This window comes from Hemiscyllium ocellatum, chromosome 17 (genome assembly GCF_020745735.1).
Source record: "Hemiscyllium ocellatum isolate sHemOce1 chromosome 17, sHemOce1.pat.X.cur, whole genome shotgun sequence".
NCBI lineage: Eukaryota > Metazoa > Chordata > Chondrichthyes > Orectolobiformes > Hemiscylliidae > Hemiscyllium > Hemiscyllium ocellatum.
In genome coordinates, this window is record NC_083417.1 from 3,320,851 (window position 1) to 3,342,120 (window position 21,270).

Below are 21,270 nucleotides of genomic sequence, written 5' to 3' on the forward strand. Positions count from 1 at the left end.
AATCTGTGCCCCAGGTTAAGTCTCTAGCATAAACTGATGTGCAAATTCCCAATACATTCTGACCAACAGCTAGAAATAGGGTCCTCAATTATTAACGACTTACAAAGTGAGAGTGAAAATAGTCTTTCCCATCTCATTCATACATCCAGTGGAACATCAGTAGATTGTTAAGGTGAGAGAAATACACTCAAATGATTCTGTCTTCTCCAGAGATGAGTTTCAATGAGTTGGTCACATCTAAAGTGCAGGCAGAGTCATTGGATGACTACCAGGAAAGGCAAAGGAAGTAGACAGAGATTACAGGAATTCCCTGTGGCCTTTCCCCTCAAAAACAAGTATACCATTTGGATATTGTGTAGGAGGATGACCATTCTGGGGAAAGCAGCAATGGCCAGGTCAGTGGCACAACAACTAGCTCTGGGGCACAGCAGGAAAGAGCAAAGGTAAACAGGACCTTAGTGATAGGAGACTCAATAGTTAGAGGGATAGACAGGAGATTCTGTGGCTGTAAACAGTACCCAGGATAGTGTGTTGCCTCCCGGGTGCCAGCATTGAGGCTATCTCGGAGTGGCTGCAGAATGTTATCGGGGGTAGGGTGAGCAGCCAGAAGTTGTTACGCACGTTGGCACAAATGACACAGGTAGAAATAGGGATGAGGGTCTGCAGAGCGATTATGGAGAGCTGGGAAGAAAGTCAAAAAACAAGAGCTCGTTGGTGATAATCTCTGGATTACTTTCAGTGCCATGTGCTAGTGAGGCTAAAAACAGGAGGATATGGAAGATGAATGTATGGCTGAAGAATTGGTGCAGGGCCTGGGATTCAGATTTTTAGATCAATTTCTGGGGCAGAGGTGACCTGTACAGAAGGGATGGGTTGCACCTGAACTGGAAGGGGACCAATATCTTGGTGGCTAGGTTTGTTAGTGCTGCAAAAGAGGGTTTAAAGTAGATTGGCAGGGGGATGGGATGCTCAACAGCAGGGAAGCAAGTGTAAGGTTTGAAGGAGATACAGTAATCAGAAATACTAAGTTGAAGAAACAGGTCAGGCTGGAACACGACAGAGAGCAAGGAAAGCCTGTCGGATTAAATGGCATCTATTTCAATGCAAGGCGGCTGACAGGTAAGTGTTGAAAATGTGTTGCTGGTTAAAGCACAGCAGGTCAGACAGCATCCAAGGAATAGGAAATTCGACGTTTCGGGCATAAGCCCTTCATCAGGCTGACAGGTAAGGCTGATGAACTCAGGGCATGGATAGGTACCTGGGACTGGGACATTACCGCAATTACAGAAACATGGCTAAAGGAAGGACAGAACTGGCAGCTTAATGTGCCAGGGTACACGTGTTTTAGGCAAGACAGAGTAGTTGAAAGGAGGGATGGGGAGTTGTATTTTTGACTAGGGCGAGTACCACAGCAGTAATCAGAGAAGAAATAACTGAAGGATCATCCAGTGAAGTTTTGTGGGTGGAGCTAAGAAATAAGAAGGGGTTAGTGACATTATTGGGGTTGGACTACGGGCCCCAAGTAGTCAACAGGAATTAGAGGAACAACTATGCATGGAGATTGGGGAGAGTTGCAGGACAAAAAGGGTGGTCATAGATGGGGATTTTAATTTTCCTAACATAGACTGGGACTGAGGGCTTAGATGGGGTGGAATTTGTTAAGTGTGCTCAGGAAAGTTTCCTCAAGCAGTACATAGAGGGTCCTACTCGGGAAGGGGCAAAACCCAACCCACTCTTAGGAAATAGGGGAGGACAGATGATGGAGGTGACAGTGGGGCAGCACTTTAGGACCAGTGACCATAGTATTATTAGTTTTAAAACAGTTATGGAGAGGGACAAAACTGGTTCACAGCTTCAAGTTCAAAACTGGGACAAGGCAAATTTGTACAGAATTGGACAGGACATGCAGAGATTGATTGGAGGTTGGAGTAGTTTGTTTGCAGGCAAAGGGATGTCTGGCAAGTGGGAGGCCTTTACAAGTGAGATAACTAGAGATCAAGGTTCATATGTTCCTGTGAGGGAGACGGGCAAGACTAGCAGGAATAGGGAACCCTGAAATGACAAGAGATATTGAAACTTTGACCAGAAAGAAATGAGGTGGCGTGGCTCAGGTACAGGCAGCTGGGCTCGAGGGAATCCCTGGAGGTATTCAGGGAATGCAGGAGTTTACTGAAGAAGGAAATCAGGAGGGTGAAAAAGGGACACATGATAGCCTTGGCTGAGAAGATTAGGGTGAATCCAAAGAGGTAGTTTAAGTATATTAAAGGCAAAAGAATAATTACAGAGAGAACAGGACACCTCAAGGACCAAAGTGGACACGTGTAGAACAACATGAGATGGGCAAAGTTCTCAATGAGTATTTCTCCTCTTGTGTTTAACATGGAATAAGACATGAAGACTTGGGAGCTTGGGGAAGTTAGTGGTGATATCTTGGGGACCGTCCATACCACAGTAGAGGTGGTATTGGATGTATTCAAAAGTATGAAGGTGAATAAATCCCTGGTCCTGACCAGATAAATTCAAGAACACAGGCTAGACAAGAAATTACAGGGACCCTGGCTGATAGTTTTGCATCATTAGCCACAGGTGAGGTCCCAGAACACTGGAGGATAGCAAATGTTGTGCCATTATTCAAGAAGGGCTGCAAAGAAAAACCTGGAAACTGTGGACCAGTAAGCGCAACATCTGTGTTAGGTAAGTTACTAGAGAAGATTCTAAGGGATAAGATATACATGCATTTTGAAAGAGAGGATTTGATTAGGAGTAGTCAGCATGGCTTTGTGAATGGGAGATCATGCCTCACATATTTGTTAGAGTTCTTTGAAGAAGTGACCAGGAAGGTCAACAGGTGGTAGATGTAGTCTACATGGATTTCATTTAAGGTTTCACATGGTAGGCTGCTCTGGAAGGTTAGATCGCTTGGAATCCAGGGCAAGCTGACAAACTGGATATAAAATTGGCTTGATGGTAGGAAGCAGATGGTAACAGTAGAAGGATGCTTGTCAGACTGGAGGCCTGTGACTTGTTGAGTGCCTCAGGAGTTGGTGCTGGACCCATTACTGCTTGTAATCTATATCAATGATTTGAATAAGAACATACAAGGCATGATTACTGAGTTTGCAGATGACATTAAAATATGAAGAATCGTGGACAGTGAAGGTGGTTATCAGAAATTGCAGCAGGACCTTGATCAGCTGGGGAAGTCGGCTGAAAAATAGCAAATGGAGTTTAACACAGATAAGTGCAAGGCCTTGCATTTCGGAAAGTCAAATCAAGGTAGGAGTTTCTTTGTGAATGGTAGGGCCTTAAATGGAGGGCGGCACGGTGGCACAGTGGTTAGCACTGCTGCCTCACAGCGCCAGGGACCTGGGTTCAATTCCCGCCTCAGGCGACTGACTGTGTGGAGTTTGCACATTCTCCCCGTGTCTGCGTGGGTTTCCTCCGGGTGCTCCGGTTTCCTCCCACAGTCCAAAGATGTGCGGGTCAGGTGAATTGGCCATGCTAAATTGCCCGTAGTGTAAGGTAAGGGGTATGTGTAGGGGTATGGGTGGGTTGCGCTTCGGCGGGTCGGTGTGGACTTGTTGGGCCGAAGGGCCTGTTTCCACACTGTAAGTAATCTAGTGTGGTGGAGCAGAGGGATCTTGGAGTCCAGGTGCACCGTTCTCTGAAAGTGGAGTTCACAGGTAGACAGGGCAGTGAAGGAGGCTTTTGGCATACTGGCCTTCATCAGTCTGGGCACTGAGCAGAGAAGTTGGGGCGTTATGTTGCAGTTATACAGGTCGTTGGTGAAACCGCACTTGGAGTAGTGTATTCAGTTTTGGTCACCTTCCTATAGAAAGGATGTTATTAAACTGGAAAGACAGCAAAAGACATCTACAAGGATGTTGCCTGGACTCAATGTCCTAGTTATAGGTAGAGGTTGGACAAACTAGGACGTTTATCTTCAGAGCGTAGGAGACGGAGGAGGGACCTTATAGAGCTATATAAGATCACGAGATGCATGAAGATGGTGAATGCACTCAGCCTTTTTCCCAGGGTTGGGGAATCGAGGACTACATGACATCAGTATAAGGTTAACGTGGAGAGAAGGGAACCTGAGGTGCAATTTTTTTTTAAACACCGGGTGGTACACATATGGAATGAGCTGTCAGCAGAAGTGGTTGAGGTGGATACATTAACATTTAAAAGGCATTTAGACAAATACACGGATAGGAAAGGATTAGAAGGATTACGACCAAGTGCAGGAAAATGGGGTTAGCATGCACGGATATTTTGGTTGGCACAGACAGCTTGGGCCAGAGTGCCTGTCTCCATGCCGTGGGACTCTATGGCTCTAAATGTTAACACATTCACTTCTCAATAGCCATAAGCTACAGAATCACTAGGGGTTTCCACCTTCTTCCTTGAGAAGCATTGAATCAAACCAGCATACCCACAGCTCTCAAATGACAATCAACTGAATGAACACAGCAAAGAGGGAAACTAGGAATTTGCTTTTCCAGCTTATTTTATGCTGCAGAATGACCAATTTCTTCCACATTTCCTTATCCCTCTGCAGGTCTCTACCAACTCCACGATAAAACAAGAGCTCACAATAAACAAGTGTAAATTATCTGCAAATGAAAGTGAAGTTCAAAACTCAACTTGCACAATCCCTTTTCTGCACTTGGAGTCATGGAGACGTACAGCACGGAAACAGATCCATCGGTCCAATTCGCCCATGCCAATCAGATACTGTAAATTAATCTCGTCACCACTTGGTCCATATCCCTTTCAACCCTTCCCATTCATGTACACATCCTGATGTCTTGTAAATGTTGCAATTGTACCAGTCTCCACCATTTCCTCTGGCAGCTCATTCCATACACACACCATCCGCTGTGTGAAAACGTTGTCCCTTATGTCCCTCTTAAATCTTTCCTCTCTCACCTTCTAGGTCTGGATTCTCCCAACCCAAGGAAAAGACTGTCTATTTACCCTATTCATGCCCCTCATGATTTTATAAACCTCTATAAGGTCACCCCTCAGCCTCTGACACTCCAGCCTGTTCAGCCTCCTTATAGCTCGAATCCTCCAAACCTAGCAATCTCCTTGTACATCTTTTCTGAACCTTTTCAAGTTTCACAACATCCTTCCTATAGCAGGGAGACCAGAATTACACACAATATTCCAATAACCAACATCCTGTAAGGCCACAACATGACCACCCAACTCCCATACTCAATGCTCTGACCAATAATGGAAAGCAAACCAAAGAATACCAAACGCCTTCTTCACTATCCTATCTAACTGCGACTCTACTTCCAAGGAACTATAAACCGGCACTCCAAGGTCGCTTTGTTCAGCAACACTCCCTAGGACCTTACCATTAAGTGTACAAGTCCTGCTAAGATTTGTCTTTCCAAAATGCAGTACTTCACATTTATCTAAATTAAACACCATTTGCCACTCCTCAGCCCATTGGTCAATCGGATCAAGATCCCATTCTACTTTGAAGTAACCTTCTTTGTTGTCCACTACACCTCCAATTTTGATGTCATCTGCAAACTTACTAACTATACCTCCTATATTCACATCCAAATTATTTATATAAATGACAAAAGGCAGTGGACCTAGCACTGATCCTAGTGGCATACCATTGGTCACAGGCCTCCAGTCTGAAAAGAAACCCTCCACCACCACCACCGCCTGTTGTTTACCTTCGAGCCAATTTTGTATTCAAATGGCTAGTCCTCCCTGTATTCCATGTGATCTAACCTTGTTACCATGAGGAACCTTGTCAAATGCCTTACTGAAGTTCGTATAGACCATCTCCACTGCTCTGCCCTCATCAATCCTCTTTGTTACTTCTTCAAAAAACTCAACCAAGTTAGTGACAAATAATTTCCCAAATACATGCAACCCTGTCCCTCAGGATTCCCCAACTTAACCGCCACTGATGTCAGGCTCACTGGTCTATAGTTCCCTGGCTTGTCCTTACCACCTTTCTGAAACAGTGGCACCACATTAGCCAACCTCCAGTCTTCAGGAACCTCATCTGTGACTATCAATGATTCAAGTATCTCAGCAACATTTAATTTTAGCCAAAGTCATGACAGCAGGACAAATAATTGGAACATCACTGCCTCCTTCGATCCAGGAACAGGCTGAGATGGAGGTCTCAGAGCAGCTGCAAAGTGAAATTCACATGTTGTCTTTAACCACACTAATTTGATAACTTGATTTTACTGTGACTAACATGGGAAATCAAAATCTCATTCAGGATAGTCTTCTACGAATTGGGTTAAATACATTATTAAATTCATCTTCACTCCCTTTGTAACCCATGCTGTACCTGCCCTGGGAGTAACTGATCAGAAAGGAGAGAGAGCTTTACTCTGCATCCAGCAGGGTTTTCTTACTATGAAAGAAGCTGCAGAGTGTCCAATTCTTACAGGACCTGAAGATGTACATAAAGTGCACAGAGATCGCCGTTAAAAATATACATCCTGTTTGTATTCGTACCACACCTTGAGAAAAGGCACCAGGTATGGCTGTGGAGATGAGTTAAGTTCTGACTGAAGTCTGTTAGTGAACTCTTCTGGTTCAATCTTAGAGTCCTTAAAAGAGAAAAACAGACAGCTAGTTAGGATTTTCCCAGTGTGGAGCAACATTGTTAATATTAGGCGATTTTGACCATTTTTCCTACAGTGGGATGCTGTCTCAGTAAAAATGTCAGTACACAAAATGATACAGCTCAATTGATTTGAATTGTATTTAATGTTACAAGTAGCAAGGCACAGTGAAAAGCTTTGTCTTGCGAGTAATACAGGCAGATCAGAGTTAAATAGCATAGATAGTAAATAATAGGTAAACAGTGGTAAAAACAAAAACACAGGTATAGGTGAATGTTAAGAGTTTGAGAGTCCATTCAGTATTCTAACAACAGTAGGGTACAAACTGTTTTGAAACCGGCTGGTGCGTGTTCAAGCTTCTGTACCTTCTGCCCGATGGTAGAGGTTGCCAAGGTGGGACGGATCTTTGAGAATGCTGGCGGCCTTTCCTTGACAGCAGCTGGTAGATGATTCTATCGATGGGAGGTTGGCCTTTGTGATTGTCTGGGCCGAGTTCACCACCCTCTGTAACCGTCTCTGATCTTGAATGGTACAATTACCATACCAGGTAGTGATACATCCAGACAGAATGCTCTCGATGGCGCACCTATAAAAGCTGGCAAGGGTATTTGCCGTCATGTCAAATTTCCTCAGCTGCCTGAGGAAGAGGAGACGTTGTTGGGCCTTTGTAACCAGTGCATCTACCTGAAGAGTCCAAGAAAGCTTGTTGTGGATGACCACTCCCAGGAGCTCGACATTCTCCACACGTTCCACCTCTGTGCTGTTAATGTGTGGGGGAGACAGGAGTAACATCCCACTGAAAGTCAATAATGAGTTCCTTGGTTTTGCCAGCATTGAGAGCCAGGTTGGTTTCAGTGCACCATTTTTCCAGGTCTACCACCTCCTATCTGTAGTCGGCTTTGTCACCATCTGAGATTCGACTGACTATGATGGTGTCATCAGCGAACTTGTAAATGGTATTAGTCTGGCATTTGGCAACGCAGTCATGGGTACACATTGAGTACAGTAAAGGGGGGGGGGGGGGGGGCTCCAGTATTGAGTGCTAGTGAAGATGAAATATTGTCCCCAGTTTTCACTGATTGTGGTCTGAGTCAGGAATCTGAGGATCCATTTGCAGAGAGTGGGGATTAGTCCGAGATTGCGAAGTTTAGTAATCAGTCTCGAGGGGATAATAGGGTTGAAGGCTGAACTGTAGGCAATGAGTAGGATTCTTACGTTGCTGTTCTTGGTGTAAAGGTGTTCGAGGGAGGAGGGAAGGGCAAGTGATATGACATCTGACATAGATCTGTTGGTCCGATAGGCAAATTGCAGTGGGTCAAGAGTAGTGGGGAGGCTAGAGTTGATTAGACAATAGACAATAGGTGCAGGAGTAGGCCATTCTGCCCTTCAAGCCTGCATTACCATTCAATATGATCATGGCTGATCATCCTTAATCAGTATCCTGTTTCTGCCTTATCTCCATAACCCTTGAGAGCTCTGTCCAACTCTTTCTTAAATGAATCCAGAGACTGGGCCTCCACTGCCCTCTGGGCCAGAGCATTCCACACAGCCACCACTCTCTGGGTGAAGATGTTTCTCCTCATCTCTGTCCTCAATGGTCTACCCTGTATTTTTAAGCAGTGACCAGCCTTTCAAAGCACTTCATAACCACCGAACTTCAGGCCACTGGGCGGTAGTCATTGAGACATGCTGCATGAGCCTTCTTAGGCACAGGGATGGTGTTGGCCTCTTGGAACAGATAGGGACAGTGGCCTGCTGCAGGGAGGGGCTCAATACTTAATATTTCCTGCCTTGACTCCCTTATGCTCATTCTTTAAGTGGAACTATTCACTCTTATCCTTGCTCTGCCCCCATTTCCTTCTATATCCTTCAAGTATTTAATGAGAATGTCTTTTCTGTTTCAATTTGCACTTGTTGCAATACATTCCACATTCTTCCCGGCACAGCACAGCTAATAGGACTGAGTCGAGAGTGTGATGCTGGAAAAGTACAGCAGGTCAGGCAGCATCCAAGGAGCAGGGAAGTCGATATTTCGGACATAAGCCCTTCATCAGGAATGCTGTGGGGGGTGGTGCTGAGAGATAAATTGGAGGGTGGGGCTGGGGGGGTAGGTAATTGGGAAGGCAATCAGGAGATGCAGGTGGGAGTGAAGATGGAGGAGGGTGAAGGTGATAGGTCAGAGAGGAGAGTGGAGCGATAGGTGGGAAAGAAGAAAGACAAGGTACGACAAATCGAGAGGGTGGTGACGAGTTGGAAGGTTGGATCTGGGATGAGGTGGGGGTAGGGGAGATGAGGAAACTGGTGAGATCAATGTCGATGACATGTGGTTAGAGGGTCTCAAGGCAGAAGATGAGGTGTTCTTTCTCCAGGCATCAGGTGGCTAGGATTTGGCAGTGGAGGCGGCCCATGACATGCATGTCCTTGGTGGAGTTGAAGTGGTCAGCCACAGGACAGTGGGATTGTTTGGTGGATATGTCCCAGAGATGTTCCCTGAAATGTTCCACGAGTTAGCATCCTGTCTCCCCAACATAGAGGAGGCAACGTCGAGAGCAACAGACACAGTAGATGAGGTGTTTGAATGTGCAGGAAACTCTCTGCTGAATTTGGAAGGATCCTTTTGGGGCCTTAGATGGAGGTGAGGGGGAGGTGTGGGCGCAGATTTTACTCCTCTTGCTGCAACAAGAGAAGGTGCCAGGAATAGAGGGTGGGTTGGTGGGGGTGTGGACCTAACAAGGGAATTGTGGAGGGAATGGTCTCTGCAAAATGTTGATAGAGTTGGGGAGGGAAATATATTTCTGGTGGTGGGGTCTGATTGTGGTGGAAATGGTGGAGGATGATGAGCTCATAGAAATGAGGTTCACAAAGCAAGTGGAAATCACAGTATTATCCCATATCCCACCAAGTGTCCTCAACCAGCAACCACAAAGGACTGTAAATGTGAGGGGCCAACAGCAGCTTTCAAGTTCAGCAGAATTTTGTCACAAAGATATCAAAGATGATGAAACTAAAAGGGAATATTAAGTTGTGGCAAAGATCAGCCACAATTGAACAGATTGGCAGACAGACTTGAAGGGCTGAATGGCTAACTCCTTTTGCAACATTTCTGTTCCTTGTACCAAACATGAGTATGCTTCCCCTCTCTAATGGATTTTGTTTTGTCCAGTTGACTAAATCTTTCACTCTTTATTCTCTTACATTTTCATTGTTTTGTATAACTTCACAGATCCCTTCAACCATTTCTGTTTCAGGGAGTAGAATCACTCATTTGAAGTTTATTCTTTCTTCCCTGATTACATTCCAGGTGACAGAGTTGTATAGTGGTAACATCACTGGATGCGTAACCCAGAATTCCAGGCTAATGGCAGACTGCAAAATTTGAATTCAAATAATGACAAATGTGGAATTAAAAGCTAATAGCAATTATGTAACCAATAGCTGGTTTACTAATGTCTTAAGACAAGGAAATTCCTTGTCTTATCTGTGATCCTGAGCAATATGGTTGAGTCTTAACTGCCTCTGAAATGACCAAGTCAGCCGGTCATTGCAGAAGCAGTTAAGGATGGACAGTAAGGCCAGTGACAGCACCAGCCCATCAAACAATCTAAAATTAAACTTGACTGCATTTCCAAGTTTCTTGTTCAAGGAGTCTCCAAAACTGCACACAACAGTCTGATGTAAAACAACCCTTCCCGAGTGCCCCATTACCCACCCTTCTCAATCCACAAACGTTTTGAAGGTCTACGCTTAGAGTACCCAATTTTCTTTTCCCTCATTGAAAGCTAGATTAAATTAGGATTCAGTCATTTCCATCCAAATGTATTACTTTACTTTATCTACATTTGAATGTCTTTGCCTCATATTTATTCATTTCCCTGAATTTTTCAACTAAACCAAATCTTCATCCCCAATTCAACAACTGCAACAGATGTCACATTGATCCGTCCCCATCGATGGTTTTATACTTCTGTAACAACAAACTAAGAGCATCTCTCTGGACGTCATCACCAACTCCACCTTCTAAGAAATCATTACTGATTCACACACTCTGCTTTCTATTCATTCACAGGGGAGGCAGTGGGCCTACTGGTATTATCACGAGACTATGAACCCAGAAACTCAGCTAATATTCTGGGGACCCAGTTTTGAATCTCACCACAACAGATGGCGGAATTTGAATTTAATTAAAATAAGATTTGGAATGAAGAATCTACTCCTGTCAGAAAATCCAATCTGGCTCACTAATGTCCTTCAGAGAAGGATATCTGCCATCAGCAGCTGATCTGGCTTCCATGTGACTCCAGACCCACAGCATTGTGGTTGGCTCTAAATTGCCCTTTGAAATGGTTTAACAAGGCACACAGTTCAAGAGCAGCTAGGGACAGGCAATTGATGCTAGCCAGCCAGCGATTCCCATGTCACGAGTCAAATAGAAAAAAATAAGCCTTTCAAATAAGGTGATCAAATTGTTTTTGGAACTCATGTACTTCTGCAGAAGACAAACTGAAGAACGCCACAATACTTGAACCATTCACTAACACCTGCGTGCATGAATTGGAGGATTTCATGCAAACACTGTCAGGATTGTGTTCTCAGTTAACACTATTTTTGCTCAGACATGCAGACACTTTCTCCCTCATGTCACACAAACAGATTCTTAGCCTTTTCCAATCTGGGACACAGTTCACAGTCCAGGAAATTCACTTCACTTTTAGGTTAAACTGGCATTGGGCTAGATAGTTCACAAAGATTCTAATTACTATTATAAAACCACTTATAACCAAGCTTTGCCACTTGCCAGCAGGTCTTGAACAAGACTCTTCACATTCCAGGAGGTGTCTGCAGGCTGTCCGCTGTGCGATGCTAGTTTTATCAAGGTTGCGAGAAAGTTCTTGCATTTCTTCACATTTTCCTGCATTTCCTAGATTTACAAGAGAGTTAGGGTATTAATCACAGGTATTTATTGGCCTGCTTCCTATTCTATCCTCTGCCTTCTTCCCTCATTTCCTGGAGTCCAGTGTGTGAATATTCTACATTTATAAGAAGTAAGGAAGCAATGCCATCATGCACTTTATAATGAGTTGTTCTGCTCACGAATGCAGCTTGTGAGGTTCTCCTCATCCAACTCCTGTTGTCCACCCATCATGATGCAAATCCAAACTTTCATTGTCTGATCCTAGATACAGACTAACTAGTAAGAAGTGTTAATTAAATCAATAATGAGAACTGATATAGGGTTGGAAGGTGTAGGAATAAAATTAATGGTAGAACTCTAGATAATTGTAGAACAGAGGGACCTAGGAGTGCAGGTACATAATTCTTTGAAGTTTGCGTCACATATAGAAAGGGTGGTTAAAAAGGCATTTGGCATGCTTGTTTTCATCGCTCATCCCTTTGAGTATAGGGGTTGGGACGTCATGTTGAGGCTGTACAGGACATTGGTGAGGTCTCTTCTGGAAGACTGTGTCCAGTTCTAGTCACCCAGTTACAGGGAGAATATTATTAAGCTGGAGAGGGTTCAGAAGAGATTTATCAGGATGTTGCTGGTTATGGAAGGTATGAGCTATAAAGAACTTTTTTCACTCAAATGCAGGAGGTTGACAGGCAATCTGTCCATTTATAAAATAATGAGAAGTACAGATAGAGTTAATGGCAGTTGTCTTTTCCCTAGCATGGAAGGCTTCAAGACTTGGGGGCATATTTTTCAGGTCAGAGGAGAGAGATTTAAAGACGACATAGACTTTTTTTCATATAGAGGGTGGCTCACATGTGGAATGAACATCCTAAGATAGTGGTGGATGTGGCTACAATTATAATATTTAAGAGACATTTGAATAGATACTTAAACAGGAAAGACTTGGAGGGATTTGGGCCAGGAGTGGGTAGGTTGGATTGTTTAGTTTGGGAGTATGTCTGGCATGGACTGGTTGAAGTAAAGGGTCTGTTTTCATGTCTCTATAACCGTGTAGTTAGAGGTGAGAACCCACAAAGGAAAAAGACTGACGGCCTGAAGGTGGATAAATAACCTGGACCAGATGGACTAAACCCCAGATACTGAAGAAGATAGTCGAAGAAATTGTGGAGGTATTGGTGGTGATCTTTCAAGAATCACTGGACTCAGAGGACTGGAAAATTGCGACTGTACACCCCTGTTTAAGAAGGGAGGGAGGCAGATGATGGGACGTTGTAGGCTGGTTAGCCTGACTTCGGTCGCTAATGAAGTTTTTGAATTCGTGATGAAGGATGAAATGGCAGAATGTATAACAAAATAGCCCTGAGTCAGCACTGCTTTATCAAGGGGAGGTCATTACTGCCAAATTTGTTAGGATCCTTTGAGTGGTAACAAAGTTAGACAAAGGAGAGCCTTTAACAAGATGCCACACAGGAAGTCACTAAATAAACTAAAAGCTCATGGTTTTAAGGAAAGGTACTAGCATGAACAGAGGATTGGCTGACTGGCATAATGCGGGGGGCGGAAAAAAGGGGGCTTTTCAGGATAGCAGTCAGTGACTAGTGGAGTTCTACAGGGATCAGTATTGGGACAACTATTCACATTATACATTAGCAATCTGAATAAACGAGCAAAGGGCATTGATGCTAAGTTTTCAGATAACAAAAAATAGGTGAAGAGAAAGGTAGTACTGAGGAAGCAAGGAAGCTGCAGAAGGTCTTGGACATGCTAGGACAGTGGGCAAACAGTTAGCAGATAGAATACAATGTGGGAAAGTGAGAGGTGATGCACGTTAGTGAGAAGAATAAAAAGCGTAAGCTATTTTCTAAATAGGGAATTGCTTTGGAAATCAAAACCCAAAGCTACTTAGGAATCCTGGCTCGGGGCTCTCTTAAGATTAACATGCAAGTTCAAAAGTTTGAAAATAAAAGTTAGTCTTTACGAGCTAAAGTCTCCAAGATCAAAATGTATCCCTAAAGTTTCCTTTTCCTGAATGGTTTTCCCTCCTGCTCCTGAAGGGATCTTCTCTCAAAAGCGCTCAAGTGACTAGGCACTGGCAAATATTTAGTACCTCGCTTAACTTTGGAATTTGTGTGCTTGCACACACTGCACATTAATGGTGGCACAAATTCTAGTGTGAAAGGCACCATGAACTACTCAACTGCATGGGGCAACAGTGTCAAACCTGATTCTTTTGTAGGCTCAAGTTGAGTGAGAATGATGACATTGATGTGACCTGCTGTAAACTCCTGCTACGATGGCCAAATTTAGCTACCATAATACTGATCGGTGGTCGAGTTTCGACCCCTCATGATTTCCAAGTGGTACTGCAGCTGCTGAATGAACTGTTAAGAATCAGCCTTGGGCATTATAAAGAGGAGTTAATGCTAACCAGCAATGTGTTATTTCATGGACACTGTACACAGCAGGACAGGACTAGAGGACATTGTTCAGGCAATCACAGGAAAGCAAATTTGAGAGTTTTAAGCACTATCAGATCAGATCAGTTCACTGTCATAACCCAAGCCTTCTGAAGAGTGACATTTGCTGAGGCTAGGTTACCTGTCCAGCTCTTCCCAGAGGTGCAGAATGCGATGCCATGGACACCTAGATTAAGGGAGGAGGAGAAAGAAAACAAACACCATTAAAGATATTCACTACCTCACCCTACTTCATTTCAGGAAAATTGTTCAGTCAATGACAAAAAAAAGTGTTTCTCAATGACCTTTGTAACTGTGGGTGTTCCTGGAAGTAGAGAACTGGTTGTGACTTGAGGTTGGACTTGCAATTGAGTTTTAGTTGCAGATTGGGACTGAGATGAAGCAGGGGTCTGGGGTTGAGCTTGGGCTTGAGATGTGATGACATGATGGCTGGGCACTCCAGAGAAGGTTGTAGGGCACACAGTCTGTGGAGTGCTGGTATGCCCAGATTCCTGCAACAGACAACAAAACAGCAATTTCAAATTGCACAAACAGGCAGAAACAATTCTTACCAAGAACTGAAACAGAAATAGAAAATACTAGAAGCACTTATTAAGTTTGAAAACATCGATGGAGATTTCGGTTTGACGAGTTTGTGCAATTAAAACTGATCAGGACAGAATACGATCATCCGTGCAGCTAGCTAACTAGTTAAAGAGGACTAAATGTTGGTGTGAAACTGACTGGGGAGTCTTGACCGCACAGTCACAGTCCTAGAATATGATGTTGGCTATTTATGACTGAGGTGAGATGAACATTCTTCATTTTTTTTACATTTCAAGAGAATTAAAAGAGATGGAGAGAGTGCAGGAAAGAAGAGCTGATCAGCCATGATAGTATTGAAGAAAGCAGATGTGAAGGACACAATTGCCTACTCAACTTCCTGTACTCCAATTTCTCTTCATTTTCAGGATTAGGCATCATTGGTAATTATCACCTATACCTTGCAGTAAGAGCTGGACACAAGTGGTCATCTAACCCAGTTAATTCAGAAATCAGGTAAGCATCAACCACATTGGTGTGGTACAATGTTACAGACAATATACCTAGGAGAGCTAATTTCCCAAAGGATATTAATAAAGGATTTTAAACAATTTTACACATTCATAGTCATTTTGACTGATGTTTATTTTTCTTTCTTCCAGATTTTTAAAATCAAACTAATATTCCTATAACCGCTTCATGTCTGAAATTAAGCTTCTTGATTCATCGTCAATTACAAGAACCACTCCACAAAATCCAATCACCAAAAGTAAACATTTGTTGAACAGTTTTTAAGTTAAATCCTCAAAACTTTGACGCGCCAGATCTTCATTATTTCAAATTCTCCTTGATTCTGACTTCATTTCAAAGTATTGCTTTTAGGTGAAAGGGTTGGAAGTAAATGATAACAGGAACAAGGGTGAGTTAGAACTCAGCTTCTGGTTTGAAGGCATATATTCTTATATTTAAGATTATTTCTATTTTTATATTTTCACCATAAATTCTATGCCACAATTTTAATGGAAACTTCCTGTGAAAACTTGTCACACTACAGTTACACCATCCGACCAAGCATCTCAAACTTGGGAAGGGGATATATTTACATAATTGCCATCTTCAGAAAAAGTTTTCATTTATAATCAACCATTTGAATTCAAAATGCACAGTTAACAAAGTGCTTGCACACATGAACATTAACATGTTGTCTCGATTCAAATAACTCATTAAAAATGGAGACAGGTCCTCTCATTTTGTTGAAAAGAACTGAGGACGAGAGACGAAAACTGAAATTGCTGGAGAAACTCAGTCAGTCTGGCAGCATCAATGGAGACAAAGCAGAGTTAAGGAAACATGATTTCAGTAAGGCGTTTGATAAGATTCCCCGCAGGAGGTTTGGGATTGAGTGTGATTTAGCGGTTTGGATCAGAAATTGGCTAGCTGAAATAAGACAGGGGGTGGTGGTTGATGGGTAATCTCAACCGAGAGTACAGTGGGGTACTGCAAGGATCTGTTTTAGGGCCACTGCTGCTTGTCATCTTTAATAAATGACCTGGATGAGGGCGTAGAAGGATGGGTTAGTAAATTTGCTGATGACATTAAGGTCGGTGAAGTTGTGGATCGTGCTGAAGGATGTTGCAGGTTACAGTGGGACATAGATAAGCTGGAAAGCTGGGCTGAGAGATGGCAAATGCGGAAAAGTGGGAGGTGAGTCACTTTGGAAGGAATGCAGAGAACTGGGCTAATGGTAAGATTCTTGGTAATGTGGATGAGCAGAGAGATTTCAGTGTCCATCCACATACATCCCTTAAACGTGCCACCCAGGTTGATAGAGTTGTTAAGACGACATACGGTGTGTTAGCTTTTATTGGTTGAGGGATTGAGTTTGATAGCCACGAGGTTATGCTGCAGCTGGACAAATCTCTGGCACGGCTGCACTTGGAGTATTGCATACAGTTCTGGTCACCGCATTATACCAAAGATGTGGAAGTGCTCGAAAGGGTTCAAAGGAGATTTACTAGGATGTTGCCTGGTATGGAGAGAAGGTCTTACAAGGAAAGGCTGAAGGACTTGAGGCTGTTTGCATTCGAGAGAGCAAGTTTGAGGTGTGGTTTAATTGAGACAGGAAGCTAATCAGAGTTAGATAGGTTAGTCAGTGAGAACCTTTGCTCTCAGATGGTGATGGCAAGTATGAGGGGACAGAGCGTTAAATTGAGGGGTGATAGATATAGGACAGATGTCAGGTAGTTTCTTTACTCAGTAGTAAGTGCGTTCCACACACCATCTGCAATAGTAGTAGACTCGCCGGCTTTAAAGGCATTTAAATGGTCATTGGATAAACATATGGATGAAAATGGAATAGTTTAAGTTAGATGGGCTTCAGATTGGTTCCACAGGTCAGCACAGCATCGAAGGCCAAAGAACCTGTACTGCACCATAATGTTCTATGTTTTAACTTCAATTTTGCACCTGGGGCAGGTACACAGTGTGGTTAGCATGTTCCAGGATTTTGAACCGGTGACAATGAGCATGTGGTGATATTAGTCCAAGTTAAATAGCACTTGCCACTGAGGGAAACATGCAGGTGATGTCTCCAGGTGTCGGCTGTTCATTCTTTTTGATGGCAGAAATTGCAGGTTTCAAAGGTGCTACTGAAGGAAGCTTAGCAAGTTATTGCAATGCATCTTGTAGATGACGCACATTTTAGCCACAGTGTCCTGGTGGTAGGGTACGTTTATATTTATGGTGATGGTTGGTGTAAAGTGGGCTGCTTTGTCCTGGAAAGTGCCAAATTTCTTCAGTAAAAACAAACTTGTGGAGAAATCCAGCAGGTCTGGCAGCATCTAACAGATAGAAACAGAGTAATTTGATCAAGTCTAGTAAGGCACATTTAAGGAACAAAAAGTAGTTGGAAAATTATGGTTTTAATGTGACTGACAAAGGGGAAGGACAACTTCATAGGTTCGTAGAGGATACCAAAAATGGTCTTCAAGTGTACAATGAAGGAGGTTATCTCACGGTATAATGGCACCTTGTTCAGATGGGCTGAGGAATGGTAATTTGAGTTCAATTTAGATAAATGTGAAGTGTTGCATTTTGGTAGAGCAAATCAGGGCAGGACTAATATTGATGGTACCATCCAAAGGAATGTTGCTGAACAAAGAGACCTTGGGGTGCAGGTTCATAGGTCCTTGAAAATGAAGTCACAGGTAAAAAGGTGAGTGAATAAGGCATTTGGTATAATTGCCTTCATTGGTCAGTGCATTGGTCAAAAGAGTTGGGAGGTTATGGGCTACATAAAAGATTCCTGAAGAAGGGCTCATGCCCAAAATGTCGATTCTCCTGCTCTTTGGATGCTGCCTGACCTGCTGCGCTTTTCCAGCAACACATTTTCAACTATGTAAAACATTGGTCCGGCTTCCTTTGGAATACTGTGTATAGTTCTGGTCTCTGCTACAGGAAAGATGTTGTTAAACTTGAAAGGGTGCAGAAAAGACTTACAAGGATGTTGCCTTTGCCAAACAGCAAAGGATGTTGGGTACATTGGCCAAGTAAAACTTCGAAGTTACAAAACCCACATACCAGACAGTGTAAACACAACACCCAGGTGCTCATGACAATGGCATAATGTAAAGGCAACAGTTAGCTTGGACAGACGAAGCCTCAACAATTTATGTGCCAAACAAAGGAGAACCCAGACAGAAAGGCACTGGGTCCTGTAGAAGACAAAGAAATAAACAGTAGCATGCCATCCAAATAACTGACAATGTTTCAAACTATTAGGGCAGCACGGTGGCTCAATGGTTAGCACTGCTGCCTCACAGAGCCAGGGACCTGGGTTCAATTCCAGCCTCGGGCGACTGTCTGTGTGGAGTTTGCACATTCGCCCCGTGTCTGTGTGGGTTTCCTCTGGGTGCTCCGGTTTCCTCCCACAGTCCAAAGATGTGTCGGTCATGTGAATTGGTCTTGCTAAATTGCCCATAGTGTTAGGTGCATTAGTCAGGGGGAATGGGTCTGGATGGGTTGCTCTTCGGAGGGTCAGTGTGAACTGGTTGGGCCGAAGGGCCTGTTTCCACACTGTGGGGAATCTAATCTAATCTAAAGTCTCCCTGATTGGTTGGAACTGTACAAAGTTCCATAAAACTCATTTTAAAATGTATAAAACAAGTTCACTCGCACGTCATTTTCTGAACCTTTTTGGACATTCTGAGGAGACCAGCATAGCCAAAAGCAGAGACCCATTGACCATCTGCAAAAAAGAAGGCAAGCAGCTGTGCACAGAGACAGAGAGAGTAGCTGTGCAAATCTACACATCAGGACGTAGTGTAAATTTAAGGAGCTGAAAAGGATTAGACATAGCATTGTATCATAGTAAATGCTATTGTACCTTGTTTCCTAATAAAATTGAGACTGTTTTGGATTATTACCGGCTTGCATTCGTAATGATTGGACTACTTCGGTATTGTGGGACACTTGGACAAACTCATTAATAACATTTTGGTTGTATTTGACCAATTTGTTTTAAGGAGATACTGGACACCAGAGGGTCTAAGTTATAGGGAGAGGCTGGGCTTATTTTCCTGGAGCATTGGAGGCTGATGGGTGACCTTAGAGAAGTTTACAAAATCACGAAGGGCACAGATAGGCTGAATAGCCAAGGTCTTTTTCCCAGTGTAGGGGCGTCCAAAACTAGAGGGCATAGGTTTAAGGCGAGAGGGGAAAGACTTAAAAGGAAACCAAGGGACAACTTATTCACGCAACGGGTGGTGTGTGGATGGAGCTGCCAGAGAAAGTGGTACATGGGCTGGTACAATTATAACATTTAAAAGACATCTGGATGGGTATCATGAATAGGAAGAGTTGAGAGAGATATGGTCCAAATGCTGGCAAATGGGACGGGCTTAATGTGGCATGGACAAGTTGGACTGAAGGGTCTATTTCCATGCTGTACATCTCTATGATTCTAAGCAAGTGGAACAAAGAGTGAGCAAACCAAGAACAAAAGATAATCTAAATGAAAATAGTGATAAATGAGGCATAGGTATGGAAAATAGATGTAAATATTAGCTGCCTGCTGAGAGCAAGAGAACTGAGGGAGGATTGGGATGGAAGAAAACTGGAGTACAGAAGTCATACTCAAGTTAATTCCTTGATGGATTTCTAGAGGCCACAATATTGATGCATTGAAGCTGATAGGTTTGAGGTGCTATTTCGCCAACTTGCACTATTCTTCATTGGAACACTGGAGCAGGCCAAAGATCAAGACGTCAGTATGAAGCATAATGGTTTATTTAAATGGCAAGCAATTGGAACGACAGGATCATTCCTAAGAATAGGGTATTTCTCAAAGCAGTCACTCAGCCTCTCATTGGCCTCATCAATGTATAGGCGATGACATTAAGAAAAGAAAATGAGTACACAAGATTGAAATTGTACAATTCAAATGCTGCTTCATCTTCCTCTGTCATTTGGATAAAATCCATAATTTTCCAACTCATCACTCCAAAGAGTCAAAATGTCAGTTTTGAAATGTCAGAGTCTGTTTCCGAATGCTGCCAGAGTTTCTCCAACACTCTGTTTTTATTTCTGAATACCAGCATCCACAGTCTTTTACTTTTATTCAGGTGTCTCAAGTACTGTTGGAACTTCTCTCATGATAACAAGTGGAAAGCATTTCACTAAACTCTGTTCTGCGCCAGCAGATCGTAGACTGAACTTGGGCAGTCATGTAGTAAGTCAATTCTGACAATTCCAAGACTCTGATCTGCTCTGGTTACATTTCTGGTTAATGGTCATCTCCACAGGGTGTTGGTGGTGAAGAATTCATCAATGATAATGTCACTTATTGCCAATAGGAGATGGCTCAATTCTGTATTGTTGGAGATAGTCATTGCCTAGCACTTACAAGGCAAGTAGCATCAGCCTAGGCCTGAACATTTACATCATATGAACAGCTTCAGAATCAGAGAATCTCAGAATCCCTACAGTGTAGAGTGAGGTCATTCAACTGAGTCCTGCACTGACCAACCAAAGAGCATTCCACTGAGACCCAGACCTCCATCCTCTCGCCATAATCCTGCTTTTACCTTGACTAATCCACTTGGCTAGCAGATCCCGAGATACTAGGGAGCAATTTAACAATGAGTCAAGAACAGCCAGGTCAGGCAGCACCTGAGGAGCAGGAGAAACAATGTTTCGGCAAGAGCCCTTCATCAGGAATCTTGCCCAAAACATCGATTCTCCTGCTCCTCACATGCTACCTAACCTGCTGCACTTTTCCAGTGCCACACTCTCGACTCCGATCTCCAGCATCTACAGTCCTCTCTTTCACCCAGCAATTTAACATGGCCAACCCATCTAACCACATCTTCAGACTGGGGGAAGGAAACCAGAGCACCCAGCAAAAACCCAGACAACCACCCAAAACTAGATTTCAACCTTGGTCCCATGCTGCCCTGTCTGAGTCAGGGCATCTAGGACCAAGGAGAAAGTGAGGACTGCAGATGCTGGAGATCAGAGCTGAAAATCTGTTGCTGGAAAAGCGCAACAGGTCAGGCAGCATCCAAGGAGGAGAATCGACGTTTCGGGATTCCTGAAGAAGGGTTCATGCCCGAAACGTCGATTCTCCTGCTCCTTGGATGCTGCCTGACCTGCTGCGCTTTTCCAGCAACACATCTAGGACCAAGGCAGATAGTTAAGACTGAGATACAGATCCACCATGGGCCAACTGACATGTTCACCCTGCTAT

The 21,270-nt window shown here is 43.5% G+C and overlaps 1 protein-coding gene across 4 annotated transcripts in view; it reads right to left on the reverse strand.

Annotated features, from left to right (window-relative positions):
• The window catches only part of LOC132823623 (transcription initiation factor TFIID subunit 4-like), a 339,253-nt gene that overhangs the window by 269,620 nt on the left and 48,363 nt on the right, over positions 1-21,270 (reverse strand). For all 4 annotated transcript variants that reach the window (XM_060837554.1, XM_060837553.1, XM_060837552.1 and 1 more), the window contains exons 4-7: positions 14,288-14,494; positions 14,125-14,169; positions 11,410-11,532; positions 6,510-6,599 (exon numbers count right to left, since the gene is read on the reverse strand). In XM_060837554.1, coding sequence (XP_060693537.1) covers positions 6,510-6,599; positions 11,410-11,532; positions 14,125-14,169; positions 14,288-14,494 — 465 coding nt within the window. The remainder of the gene's footprint in view (positions 1-6,509; positions 6,600-11,409; positions 11,533-14,124; positions 14,170-14,287; positions 14,495-21,270) is intronic.